Genomic DNA, 14,787 nt, shown 5'->3' on the forward strand with positions numbered 1-14,787 from the left:
TTGACCCTTCTTTTTCAAGACCTCTGCAATCCGCCCTGGCATTCTGTCAATTAACTGGGCCACATCCTGACTGATGGCAGCCCATTCTTGCATAATCAAGGCTTGGAGTTTGTGGGTTTTTGTTTGTCCACCCGCCTCTTGAGGATTGACCACAAGTTCTCAATGGGATTAAGAGCTGGGGAGTTTCCTGGCCATGGACCCAAAATATCGATGTTTTGTTTCCCCGAGCCACTTAGTTATCACTTTTGCCTTATGGCAAGGAGCTCCATCATGCTGGAAAAGGCATTGTTCGTCACCAAACTGTTCCTGGATGGTTGGGAGAAGTTGCTCTCTGAGGATGTGTTGGTACCATTCTTTATTCATGGCTGTGTTCTTAGGCAAAATTGTGAGTGAGCCCACTCCCTTGGCTGAGAAGGAACCCCACACATGAATGGTCTCAGGATGCTTTACTGTTGACGTGACACAGGACTGATGGTAGCGCTCACCTTGTCTTCTCCGGACAAGCTTTTTCCCGGATGCCCCAAACAATCAGAAAGGGAATTCATCAGAGAAAATGACTTTATCCCAGTCCTCAGCAGTCCAATCCCTGTAACCTTTACAGAATATCAGTCTGTCCCTGATGTTTTTCCTGGAGAGAAGTGGCTTCTTTGCTGCCCTTCTTGACACCAGGCCATCCTCCAAAAATCTTCTTCTCACTGTGTGTGCAGATGCACCAACAGCTGCCTGCTTCCATTCCTGAGCAAGCTCGGTACCGGTGGTGCCCTATCCCGCAGCTGAATCAACTTTGGGAGACGGCCCTGAAGCCTTGTTCACAACAATTGAACCACTCTCCTTGAAGTTCTTGATGACCCGATAAATGGTTGATTTAGGTGCAATCTTACTGGCAGCAATATCCTTGCCTGTGAAGCCCTTTTTGTGCAAAGCAATGATGACGGCACGTGTTTCCTTGCAGGTAACCATGGTTGACAGAGGAAGAACAATGATTCCAAGCACCACCATCCTTTTGAAGCTTCCAGTCTGTTATTCGAACTCAATCAGCATGGCAGAGTGATCTCCAGCCTAGTCCTCATCGACACTCACACCTGTGTTAATGAGAGAATCACTGACATGTCAGCTGGTCCTTTTGTGGCAGGGCTGAAATGCAGTGTAAATGTTTTTGGGGGATTCAGTTCATTTGGATGGCAAAGAGGGACTTTGCAATTAATTGCAATTCATCGGATGACTCTTCATAACATTCTGGAGTATATGCAAATTGCTATGATACAAACTGAGGCAGCAGACTTTGTGAAAATTAATAATTGTCATTATAATAACTTTTGGCCACGACTGTACACACAGTGCCGCATAATGACAAAGTGAAAACTTGTTTTAAAATTGTTTTACAAATATATTGAGAATGAAATGCAGAAATATCTCATTTACATATGCATTCACACCACTGAGTCACTACATGTTAGAATCCCCTTCTCAGTGATTACAGATTTGAGTCTTTCTGGTTACGTCTTTAAGAGCTTTTACACACCTGGATTGCACAATATTTGCATTCTTTTTTAAATTCTTCAAGCCCTGTCAAGTTGGTTGTTGATAATTCAAGACAAAGGAAATTATTGTGGACTACAGGAAAAGAAGGACCGAGCACGCCCCCATTCTCATCGACGGGACTGTAGTGGAGCAGGTTGAGAGCTTCAAGTACCTTGGCGTCCACCTCACCAACAAACTAACATGGTCCAAGCACAACAAGACAGTCGTTAAGAGGACACGACAAAACCTATACCCCCTCAGGAGACTGAAAAGATTTGACATGGGTCCTCAGATCTTCAAAAAGTTCTACAGCTGCACCATCGAAAGCATCCTCACGGGTTACATCACTGCCCGGTATGACAACTACTCGGCCTCCGACCGCAAGGCACTACAGAGTGTAGTGCATACGGCCCAGTACATCATTGGGGCCAAGCTTCCTGCCATCCAGGAACTCCATACCAGGCGGTGTCAGATGAAGGCCCTAAAAATTGTCAAAGACTCCACCCACCCTAGTCATAGGCTGTTCTCTTTGACAGATTATTTCACTTATAATTCACTGTATCACAATTCCAGTGGGTCAGAAGTTTACATACACTAAGTTGACCCTGCCTTTAAACAGCTTGGAAAATTCCAGAAAAGGTTGTCATGGCTTTAGAGGCTTCTGATAGGATAATTGACATCATTTTAGTCAATTGGAGGTGTACCTGTGAATGTATTTCAAGGCTTACCTTCAAACTCAATACCTCTTTGCTTGACATCATGGGAAAATCAAAAGAAATCAGCCAGGACTTCAGAAAAAAAAATTGTAGACCTCCACAAGTCTGGTTCATCCTTGGGAGCAATTTCCAAATGCCTGAAGGTACCACGTTCATCTGTACAAACAATAGTGCTCAAGTATAAACACCATGGGACCATCCAGCCCTCATACCGCCCAGGAAGGAGAGGCGTTCTGTCTCCTAGAGATGAACGTACTTTGGTGCGTAAAGTGCAAATCAATCACAGAACAACAGCAAAGGACCTTGTGAAGATTCTGGGGGAAACAGGCACAAAAGTATTTATATCCACAGTAAAACGAGTCCTATATCGACATAACCTGAAAGGCCGCTCAGCAAGGAAGAAACCACTGCTCCAAAACCACCATTAAAAACCAGACTAAGTAAGGTTGGCAACTGCACATGGGGACAATGATCATACTTTTTGGAGAAATGTCCTCTGGTCTGATGAAACAAAGATATAACTTTTGTCCATAATGACCATCATTATGTTTGGAGGAAAAAGGGGGAGGCTTGCAAGCCGAAGAACACCATCCCAACTGTGAAGTACGGGGGTGGCAGCATCATGTTGTGGGGGTGCTTTGCTGCAGGAGGGACTGGTGCACTTCACAAAATAGATGGCATCATGAGGAAGGAAAATTATGTGGATATAATAAAGCAACATCTCAAGACATCAGTCAGGAAGTTAAAGCTTGGTTGCAAATGGGTCTTCCAAACGAACAATGACCCCAAGCATACTTCCAAAGTTGTGGCAAAATGGCTGAAGGGCATCAAAGTCAAGGTATTGGAGTGGCCATCACAAAGCCCTGACCTCAATCCAATAGAAAATGTGTGGGCAGAACTGAAAAAGCATGAGAGCAAGGAGGCCTACAAACCTGACTCAGTTACACCAGCTCTGTCAGGAGGAATGGGCCAAAATTCACCTAACTTATTGTGGGAAGCTTGTGGAAGGCTACCCGAAATGTTTGACCCAAGTTAAACAATTTAAAGGCAATGCTACCAAATACTAATTAAGTGTATGTAAACTTCTGACCCACTGGGAATGTGATGAAATAAATAAAATCTGAAATATATAATTATCTCTACTATTATTCTGACATTTCACATTCTTAAAATAAAGTGGTGATCCTAACTGACCTAAGACAGGGATTTTTTACTAGGATTAAATGTCAGGAATTATGAAAAACTGAGTTTAAATGTATTTGGCTACGGTGTAGGTAAACTTCCGACTTCAACTGTATATATTACCTCAATTAACCAGTGGCCATGCACATTGACTCTGTACCTGTACCCCCTGTATATGGCCTCGCTATTGTTATTTTTCTGCTGCTCTTTAATTATTTTTTACTTTTATTTCAAATTTTCTTTAGGTACAGTGAGGGAAAAAAGTATTTGTTCCCCTGCTGATTTTGTACGTTTGCCCACTGACAAAGAAATGATCAGTCTATAATTTTAATGGTAAGTTTATTTGAACAGTGAAAGACAGAATAACAAAAAAATCCAGAAAAACGTATGTCAAAAATGTTATAAATTGATTTGCATTTTAATGAGGGAAATAAGTATTTGACCCCTCTGCAAAACATGACTTAGTACTTGGTGGCAAAACCCTTGTTGGCAATCACAGAGGTCAGACGTTTCTTGTAGTTGGCCACCAGGTTTACACACATCTCAGGAGGGATTTTGTCCCACTCCTCTTTGCAGATCTTCTCCAAGTCATTAAGGTTTTGAGGCGGACATTTGGCAACTCAAACCTTCAGCTCCCTCCACAGATTTTCAATGGGATTAAGGTCTGGAGACTGGCTAGGCCACTCCAGGTCCTTAATGTGCTTCTTCTTGAGCCACTCCTTTGTTGCCTTGGCCGTGTGTTTTGGGTCATTGTCATGCTGGAATACCCATCCACGACCCATTTTCAATGCCCTGGTTGAGGGAAGGAGGTTTTCACCCAGGATTTGACGGTACATGGCCCCGTCCATCGTCCCTTTGATGCAGTGAAGTTGTCCTGTCCCCTTAGCAGAAAAACACCCCCAAAGCATAATGTTTCCACCTCCATGTTTGACGGTGGGGATGGTGTTCTTGGGGTCATGGGAGGCATTCCTCCTCCTCCAAACACTGCGAGTTGAGTTAATGCCAAAGAGCTCCATTTTGGTCTCATCTGACCACAACACATTCACCCAGTTGTCCTCTGAATCATTCAGATGTTCATTGGCAAACCTCAGACGGGCATGTATATGTGCTTTCTTGAGCAGGGGGACCTTGCGGGCGCTGCAGGATTTCAGTCCTTCACGGCGTAGTGTGTTACCAATTGTTTTCTTGGTGACTATTGTCCCCGCTGCCAGCTCCTCCCGTGTAGTTATGGGCTGATTCCTTACCATTCTCATGATCACTGCAACTCCACAAGGTGAGATCTTGCATGGAGCCCTAGGCCGAGGGAGATTGACAGTTCTTTTGTGTTTCTTCCATTTGCGAATAATCGCACCAACTGTTGTCACCTTCTCACCAAGCTGCTTTGCGATGGTCTTGTAGCCCATTCCACCCTTGTGTAGGTCTACAATCTTATCCCTGACATCCTTGGAGAGCTCTTTGGTCTTGGCCATGGTGAAGAATTTGGAATCTGATTGATTGATTGCTTCTGTGGACAGGTGTCTTTTATACAGGTAACAAGCTGAGATTAGGAGCAGTCCCTTTAAGAGTGTGCTCCTAATCTCAGCTCGTTACCTGTATAAAAGACACCTGGGAGCCAGAAATCTTTCTGATTGAGAGGGGGTCAAATACTTATTTCCCTCATTAATATGCATATCAATTTATAACATTTTTGACATGCGTTTTTCTGGATTTTTTGTTGTTATTCTGTCTCTCACTGTTCAAATAAACCTATCATTAAAATTATAGACTGATAATTTCTTTGTCAGTGGGCAAACGTACAAAATCAGCAAGGGATCAAATACTTTTTTCCCTCACTGTATTTTCCTTAAAACTGCATTGTTGATTAAGGGCTTGTAAGTAAGCATTTCACTGTAAGGTGAAATGCAAATACCTGTTGTATTCGGCGCATGTGATTTGATTTCGATTTGATCATTGCTAGACAGCCATTTTCAAGTCTTGCCAAAGATTTTCAAGCAGATTTAAGTCAAAACTGTTACTCGGCCACTCGGGAACATTCAATGTCGTTTTGGTAAGCAACTCCAGTGTGTTTTTGGTTATTGTCCTGCTGAAAGGAAAATTTGTCTCCCAGTGTCTGTTGGAAAGCAGACTGAACCAGGTTTTCCTCTAGGATTGTGCCTGTGCTTTTCTCTATTAAGTTTCTTTTTAGCCTAAAAAAACTCCCTAGTCCTTGCCGATGACAAACATACCCATAACATGATGCAGCCACCACCATGCTTGAAAATATGAAAAACGGTACTCAATGATGTGTTGTGTTGGATTTTCCCCAAACATAACACTTTTTTTATTCAGGACATTAAGTTAATTACTTTGCCACATTTTTTGCAGTTTTACTTCAGTGATTAATTGCAAACAGGGTTCATGTTTTGATATATTTTTATTTATTTTTTCTCCACAATTTCATGGTATCCAATTGATAGTTACAGTCTTGTCTCATCGCTGTAACGTCCGTACGGACTCGGGAGAGGCGAAGGTCGAGAGCCGTGCGTCCTCTGAAGCACAACCCAACCAAGCAGCACTGCTTCTTGACACAATGCCCACTTAACCCGGAAGCCAGCCGCACCAATATGTCAGAGTTAACACCGTACACCTGGTGACCGTGTCAGTGTGCACTGCGCCCGCCACAGGAGGCACTAGTGCGCAATGGAACAAGGACATCCCTGCCGGCCAAACCCTCCCCTAACCCGGACGATGGTGGGCCAATTGTGTGCCGCCCCATGGATCTCCCAGTTGCGGCAGGCTGCGACAGAGCCTGGAGTCGAACCCAGAATCTCTAATGGCACAACTAGCACTGCGATGCAGTGCTTTAGACCACTGTGCCACTACTTTTGCTATTCTCTTTTTGATAGTCCTCCTGGTTTTGACCCCTGCCTGACTCTGGACTACTTTCCCGCCTGCCTGCCCTGACCTTGATTCTGCCTGCCCTTTGGTACCTTTTGAACTCTGAACTGGTTTTGACCCCTTTGCCTGTCCACGACCATTCTCTTGCCTTCTCCCTATTGGATTAATAAATATTGTAAGACTCCAACCATCTGCCTCCTGTGTCTGCATTTGGGTCTCGCCTTGTGTCATGATACCGGCAACTGAGTTTGGAAAAACGCCTGTATTGTTGTAGTGACTGGGTGTATTGATACACCATCCAATGTGTAATTAATAACTTCACCAAGCTCAAAGGAATATTCAATGTCTGATTTTTTTACCCATCTACCAATAGGTGCCCTTCTTTGTGAGGCATTGGAACACCTCCCTGGTCTTTGTAGTTGAATCTGCGTTTGAAATTTACCGCTCGACTGAGGGACCTTACAGATAATTGTACGTTTGGTTTACAGAGATGGGGTAATCATTAAAAAAATCACGTTAACCCGTATTATTCCACACAGAGTTAGTCCATGCAACTAATTATGTGACTTGTTAAGCACATTTTTAGTCTTGAATTTATTTAGGCTTGCCATAATACTTATACATAAAAATTATAATCCCACTTTGACATTATAGGGCATTGTGTGTAGGCCAGTGTCCAGAAAAGTTAATCCATTTTCAATTCAGACTTTAACACAATAAAATGTGTTTGTGAATACTTCCTGAAGGCACTGTAGAACAGCTCAAAAGAGGAGAGTGGGAAAAGTGTGCCTATTGATTTTCATCTCAAGATTGATTTACATGGCACTCATTGAGAGAGGCAGAAAGCCTTGGAGGGTCTAAAAGCCTTAGTGTGTGCTTCCCAAATGGTACCCCATTCCACATATTGTACAGTGCACTATTACCCTATGGGCCTTGGTCAAATGTAATACACTATAAAGGGAATAGAGTTCCATAAATCCCTGGTGGTTTATGTGTGTATCTCCACAGCCTACCTGCAGTCCAACCAGGTGATGGGCTGGGGAGACAAAGCCATCGAGCTGAGGTCAGCTAACACAGGCAACCTGGAGGGAGTCTTCATGCACAAGAAGGCCCAGAAACTAAAGTTTCTTTGTGAGAGGAATGACAAGGTACAACAACATCCTGATATCACCAAAACACACCTTGGGCAAAGCTCACATGACACCCTCTTCCCCCCATATCACTGGGCTCTGGTAGATGTGAACGTATGTTGTTCATAGTGTTGTAGGTGTTGAATATTATACTGTAAGTTGTCCTTTTTTTGTACTGATTGATCTATTTTCTGTGTGAAGGTGTTCTTTGCCACGGTGCAGTCTGGGGGCTGCAGCCAGATCTACTTCATGACACTGGGCCAAAACTCCCTGTTCAACTGGTGAGCTCTGGGGCTTAAAGACAACATACAGCGATCATCTCAGAAACAACATGAATTATACTCAGATAAAGTCTTCTTAAACACTGAATTTACACTTTAGTAATACAGCTACATAATCCAATGCATATGAGAATACAGTATTTTCAATCAGCATAAATTAAGTATTTTTGTGGCTAAGGCCACCACATTGGTTTCAAGTCTCTAGCTATAGTACTTAAAATGGAACTGACAGCATTTAAGTGACATAAAATCGTATTAAAATATGTTCATATATACCCCCAGGAAGAATATAAAAAATTTAAAACATTTTCTGACAAGCGAGCACTTAGATATGGTCATGTAGATATTGAATGTTTGGGAATACATAGAATGTTTGGGAATTAAGTAGACTAAGGCATTTGTGAAAATTCTATAGCAATATAGAGTGGGAAAGCGGCCGGGCATTTTGACAATTAATAGACACTGCAGTAAATAAAACCTAATAAAAACATCTGTCACGTCCAAGACCGGAGTCTACGAAGACTGGTTCACCATAGCCAATCTTTCATCTGGACTGTGTGTTTACAGGCAATAGCAACAACTCGACTTTAGATCATTAGAACACATGGATTTCTGCAAATGCATAAATACCACAGGAGTACTCTTACATTTGAGAACTTAACAGTCCTATTGATCAAACAACCATGAAAAGGTAGGCTCTCTCTCCCCCAGTTATGCACATCAACAACTAATGCTAGCCCAGTGGTTCTTAACCTGGGTTCGATCGAACCCCAGGGGTTCGGTGAGTCATTCTCAGGGGTTCGGCGGAGGTCAAGACACACATCCGACTCATATGATTCGTGATGACACGCCCCGCTTGGCCATCATTGGCTGCAGGTGATCACGCTACATCGCTTGGCCTATCTGTGCTGCAGGGAATTTGGTGCGCTCAGTAGTCAACTTGTGACTGTCGTGATGGTACGTCTTGTGATTTCTTTCTTAATATTTTAATCCCTTCATACTTACTATGTCGAGCAAAAAAAGAAAGTGGTCGGACGAATATGTACAATATGGATTCACATGTATAACGGAACGTGATGGGAGTCAGCGTCCTAACTGCATGATTTGCACTGCCAAGTTGAGCAATTCTAGTCTAGCACCGGCAAAACTAAGAGAACACTTCCTTCAGCTGCATGGAGATGGAAAATACAAGAACACAACGCTCGCTGAATTCAAGGTGAAGAAAGCCAGATTCGATGAAAAGGCTACTCTGCCTGTTCTCGGCTTTGTACCCATCAACAAACCGATCCTCACAGCATCGTACGAAGTTGCTTACCTGATCGCAAAGCAGGGCAAACCACACATCATTGGTGAAACACTCATAAAACCAGCTGTGTTGAAGATGGCGAATATCATGCTGGGAAAAGAGGCTGAAGTTAAGTTATCCCAAATTCCTCTTTCAAATGACACCATCAGCGACAGAATAGAGGACATGAGCAAAGACATCTTGGCTCAAGTAGTTGCAGATCTGATTTCAAGCCCGGCAAAATTCAGCCTTCAACTCGACGAGACCACAGACGTTTCCAATCTAACCCAGCTTGCTGTATTCGTGCTCTATGTGAAAGACGACGTGATAAAGGAAGATTTTTTATTTTGTAATCCTCTTACAACAACAACTAAGGCAGCCGATGTGAAGAAACTTGTGGATGACTTCTTCAAAGACAACAATCTTTCGTGGGATATGGTTTCTGCAGTTTGTTCGGACGGAGCTCCAGTCATGCTGGGAAGAAAGTCTGGTTTTGGTGCGCTAGTGAAAGCCGATGCACCACACATCATTGTTACGCATTGTATTCTGCACAGGTATGCGTTGGCAACAAAAACCTTGCCTCCAAAACTGGCAGAAGTATTAAAAATTGTAGTGGAATTGGTGAACTATGTGCAAACTAGTGCTCTGAGGCACCGCATCTTCAGTGAGCTGTGTAAAGAAATGGGCTCTGAATTCGAGGTACTTCTGTACCATTCTAACGTTCGGTGGTTATCCCGGGGACAGGTGCTGAATCGTGTTTTTGCCGTGCGTGTGGAATTAGCCCTGTTTTTGCAAGAGCACCAACATTGTCATGCAGATTGCTTCAAAAATTCTGAGTTCATTCTCATTTTAGCGTACATGGCTGATATCTTCGCAGCTCTCAATCATTACATTTTTACATTTTAGTCATTTAGCAGACGCTCTTATCCAGAGCGACTTAGAATCATAAAACACGGGACGAGATGTTGAAACTGTCCATTGTGCCAATAGATGGTATGCACTCACATGAGATTTGCCGTGATGTTGACAGAGTGGCATGGGAGCTTTATTTCTTAGACAGGGTTAAGATGTCAATTTTGGGACACATCCTCAGTAGTGTGCCTTCGAATCAGTGGGTGTTTCGGCCTTTAATCACTAAACACCCTCATCAAAGGTGGCCAGCTAAAGGGTGATCAAGCCTTAGCTTGTGTCCCATGCCCAATTAAGATTTCCCATGGGACTATGCAAGGCAGGGGTGTCCTCTTCCCTAAACCAGCCCTACAGCTGACCGCATACCTCATATGCCCTCCTCAAGTTGGAGGGATCTGAATTGGGTTCTCAGGTGGGGGTGGGGGTCATGAAATTATAGCCCAGCAAGGGTCCTTCCGTTTGATCCAGATCCACTGGCTGCCTCTTTCAGCTGCTTGAGAAACTGCTCTGACGGTCTGCCGCAGAGCCTGTCCATGGATTCCAAGTTCTTTCAGCAACCTGATGGTGGAAGAAGCCACGAATCCTCTGCATCCCACCTCAACTGGCCAGACTTTTGCATTCCAGCCACGCTGAGTTGCGTCTGCTGCCAACTCTGTGTAACGCAGTTTCTTACGCTCGTAGGCCTCTTCAACAGAGTTTTCCCACGGGACTGTGAGCTCTATGATGTACACAGCCTTTCGTGAAGGGGACCAGAGTACCATGTCTGAGCTAAGGTTGGTAGAAGCAATCTCAGGTGGAAAAATGAGTTGCTGGCCAATATCGACAAGCATCTTCCAGTCCTGGGCCATGCCTAGGTGTCCAGTTTCTGGCTTTGTAGGAGGATGCTTGGGCCTTTTCTGTCCCTCCCGGATGAATGTTGTTGTTTTGACGGGATTGCTTGTTTTTGGAGGTAATGAATTGGTTGCACTCCTCTTGGTCTCAAGTGCTGCAGCCAGGCTCTTGAGGACCTGATTGTGCCTCCAGGTGTAGCGGCCTTGTGAGAGGCTGGTCTTGCAACCTGTCATTATATGCCTGAGAGTCGCTGGAGCTGGGCAGAGGGGGCAGGTCGGGTCCTCGCCATACCATTGATGTAGGTTTTTTGGTGATGGAAGCACATCATAAACAGCTCTTATGATGAAGCTGATGTTGCTTGCCTCCACTTGCCAAAGCTCACTCCAGTTGATCTTTCTCCTCTCCAGGCCTTCCCACCGCGTCCATTGCCCTTGTTTAGCAAGAGAGACAGCCTTTGCACTTCTTGCAGTCTCCTCCTGTCTGCGCACCTCCTCGACCACCAGCTTCCTGCGTTCAGATGTTGTTGCCTTATGGAACGTTGGTTTGCTTGCTGCCAGGCCAAAGCCTCCTCTTCCATGCTGGATATTCCCCACAATGTCTTGGTGTCTCAGGGCTGATATTGCTTGCTGCACAGCCTTGGATGATGTCCATTTCCGTCCAGTTTGTAGGGGAGGTGCAGCCTTGCTGATGGTCTGGTCTTTGGAGTCCTTCAATGTCATCTGAAGTCTTACTTTAGAGCACTTGTACTCCTCCGTTAGACTTGTAAGAGGTAGTTCAAGGACCCCTTTGCCATAGAGGCCGATGTTACTCAGGCATCGTGGGACACCCAGCCATTTCTTCACGGATGAGGTAATGGTTCGCTCCATCTTCTCCACTGTTGTTATTGGGACCTCATAGACGGTGAGTGGCCACATTACCCGGGGGAGAAGTCCAAACTGTAGGCACCAAAGCTTGAGCTTCCCAGGCAGTAGGGTCTTGTTGATGTTCTCAAGTCCGTCGGCGATGTCCTGTCTTACTTGCTGCACTTGATCTTTATCTCGGAGGCTTTCGTTGTACCATCTACCCAGGCTCTTGACGGGTTGCTCAGACACCGTTGGTATCGGGTCATCTCCAATGCAGAACCTCACATCTTTAAGCTGTCCCTTGACTATGGAGATGCTTCGAGATTTGCTTGGCTTGATTTTCATCCGGGTCCACTTGATGTTATCCTGCAGTTTTGCAAGTAGCCGCCTGGTGCATGCTGCAGTGGTGGTCAGTGTAGTCATGTCATACATGTATGCTCGGATAGGTGGGAGACGGAGCCCTTCCTTAGTTCTCTCACCGCCGACCACCCATCTCGATGCCCTGATGATGACTTCCATGGCCAGAGGTGAAATTGTACAGCCTGCCATTATGCCCACTTCCAAGCGCTGCCATGTTGTTGTGAAGTCAGGTGTTGTGAAACACAATTGCAGGTCTTGGAAATAGGCCTTTACCAGTGTAGTGATGGGTTCTGGTACGTGGAAAAAGTTGAAGGATTCCCAGAGGAGTTCATGGGGAACTGAGCCAAAGGCATTGGCCAGGTCGAGGAAGATGACATAGAGGTCTCTCTTGTCTTTCTTAGCTGTCTGGATCTGGTGCCAAATCATACTAGTATGTTCCAGGCAACCAGAGAAACCAGGAATGCCTGCTTTCTGTACAGATGTATCAATGTACTTGTTCCTTTCCAGGTAAGTGGACAGCCTCTGTGCTATTATACTGAAAAAGATCTTCCCTTCGACGTTGAGAAGGGAGATTGGTCGGAATTGACTGATGTCTGTCGCATCCTTCTCTTTCGGGATTAGCACACCACCAGCCCTTCGCCATGCCTTTGGTATTATTTCCTTCTGCCACACTATCCTCATGAGCCTCCAAAGAAAGCGTAGAACATCCGGGGCGTTCTTGTAGAGCTTATATGGTACTTCATTAGGCCCAGGAGCCGAGGCCGCTCTTGCTCGTCGGACAACGTTCTCTACTTCCTTCCATTTTGGAGGGTCAGTGTCCAGATTGAATTCTGGTGGTTGAATAGGTGGGATGTCATGTGGGATGATTATCTGCTCATGCCTTTTCGTGTCCTGGTGGACCTTTTCCAGATGTTCTTCCAGTTCTGGCTTTGGAGTTTTTAGGACTCCGCACTTTTCCTTTGCGAAGAGGTCTTTGACAAACTTAAAGGGTTTTTTATAGAACCGTGTTCTTGAGTGTTCCTTCTTCCTACGAAGTTTCCTTAAGTTTTCCGCTCTTCGCAAGGTTGCCAGCCGACATTTGATGTCTGCTTGGAGTAGCATGAGACCTTCTCTCTCTGCATCAGAGGCCTTCTTCCACTGCTTTCTCAGCTGCCTTCTCTCTCTGACAAGTATCTCGATCTCTTGCTGCCTCCTAGATTTGGCTGGCGCGGGTGGTGTCTTGCCACTTCTCCTTTCGTTTACTCCAAAGCGCTCTTCTCCGTAGTGGTAGATAATGTCTCCCATCCTTTCAAGCTTTTTCTCTGCTGTTCCTACCTGTTGTTCCAAGATTTTTGTCAGGTCGTTGTTGATTGTTTCCCACTCTCTCTTTTCAACAGCTTGGGGCCACTTCACACTCGGTCTGTTCCCTTTGACCTTTTCCTCTTTTAGAGGTCTCTGTGGTTGGGTGAGTTCATCCACCGGCATTTCTGTGCTTGTGTTATCCTCCTCCGTTACAGGGGTGCTGATGCTCTGCGAACTTTGGTTTGCATCCCGTCGCTGTGCTTCATTCGACTGATTTGACTGGCTGCTTCGTAAGAAGTACTGGTCAATGCGAGGTCCCTGTCTCTGCTCTATCAAGCACCTTTTCCTCCCTTGATGGATCCTTAACCCCCTTGCCGATGTTACTCTCTCCCAACCACAGCTGCACACCTTACAGTAGAGTGCATACATTTTATTACATTTACATACTGAGACAAGGATATCCCTACCGGCCAAACCCTCCCTAACCCGGACGACGCTATGCCAATTGTCCGTCGCCCCACTGACCTCCCGGTTGCGGCCGGCTGCGACAGAGCCTGGGCGTGAACCCAGAGACTCTGGTGGCGCAGCCCTAAACCACTGCGCCACCCGGGAATCATCTCAATCAAAAGATGCAGGGCGGTGGAGTAAACATCATCGAAGCGGAGGAAAACCTGAAGGCTTTTCAAAAAAAGCTACCGTTATGGAAACAACGAACAGAGAACGATAACTTCGCAAACTTTCCCCTGCTGGATGACTGTGTAAGTAAGATCGAAGATGTATCTGGAATCGGAGACATTTCTGTACCTGCGGAACTGAAGCAAGCAATTGCCACGCACTTAGACGAGCTTGCAAAGTCTCTCGACGGATACTTCCCTACAAGAGAGTCATATCCAGCATGGGTGAGACAACGGTTTACGTTTAGTGTTGAGACAACAGATGTCAATGATGAATACCTCGATGAAATCATTGAAATTCAGCAGAGCCATGTTCAACAGCAACTCTTCAGAACAACAATGCTTTCAACGTTTTGGTGTCAACAAATGGTAACGTACCCTGTTATTGCTAAGAAAGCTCTGGAGATTTTCATACCGTTTGTTACAACATATCTTTGCGAGCAATCCTTTTCGAGGATGCTGGACATAAAAATGAAGAAAAGGAACAGACTTTGTTGCGAAAATGACATGAGAGTGGCACTTGCCAAGGTGAAGCCGCGCATTTCTGAAATGGTCTCTGAAAGGCAACAGCAGAAGTCACACTGATTTGCAGTAAATATTAATTATTTTGTTTTTGTGTGAAAATCATGTTTTGATGATTTTATTCTTTGAACACACGGTGTTGATGTTGATGCACAGTTCATTTTGTGCACCAGTAAAATATATACCTGTTTTGAATTTGAAAAAATCATATTTTATTTTTCCAATTAAGAAGGGTTCGGTGAATGCGCATATGAAACTGGTGGGGTTCAGTACCTCCAACAAGGTTAAGAACCACTGTGCTAGCCAGAGCAAGATGAGCTAAAATTTAACGAAGCAACGTTAGATAAACCCTCTCAACATTTTTCAGCTAATTACT

General features: G+C 44.8%; 1 protein-coding gene across 3 annotated transcripts in view; it reads left to right on the forward strand.

Annotated features, from left to right (window-relative positions):
- The window catches only part of LOC129827615 (mitogen-activated protein kinase kinase kinase kinase 4-like), a 131,846-nt gene that overhangs the window by 111,372 nt on the left and 5,687 nt on the right, over nt 1-14,787 (forward strand). For all 3 annotated transcript variants that reach the window (XM_055888609.1, XM_055888610.1, XM_055888612.1), the window contains exons 31-32: nt 7,305-7,444; nt 7,628-7,707. In XM_055888609.1, the coding sequence (XP_055744584.1) occupies nt 7,305-7,444; nt 7,628-7,707 (220 nt within the window). The remainder of the gene's footprint in view (nt 1-7,304; nt 7,445-7,627; nt 7,708-14,787) is intronic.

This window comes from Salvelinus fontinalis, chromosome 29 (genome assembly GCF_029448725.1).
Source record: "Salvelinus fontinalis isolate EN_2023a chromosome 29, ASM2944872v1, whole genome shotgun sequence".
Lineage (NCBI taxonomy): Eukaryota > Metazoa > Chordata > Actinopteri > Salmoniformes > Salmonidae > Salvelinus > Salvelinus fontinalis.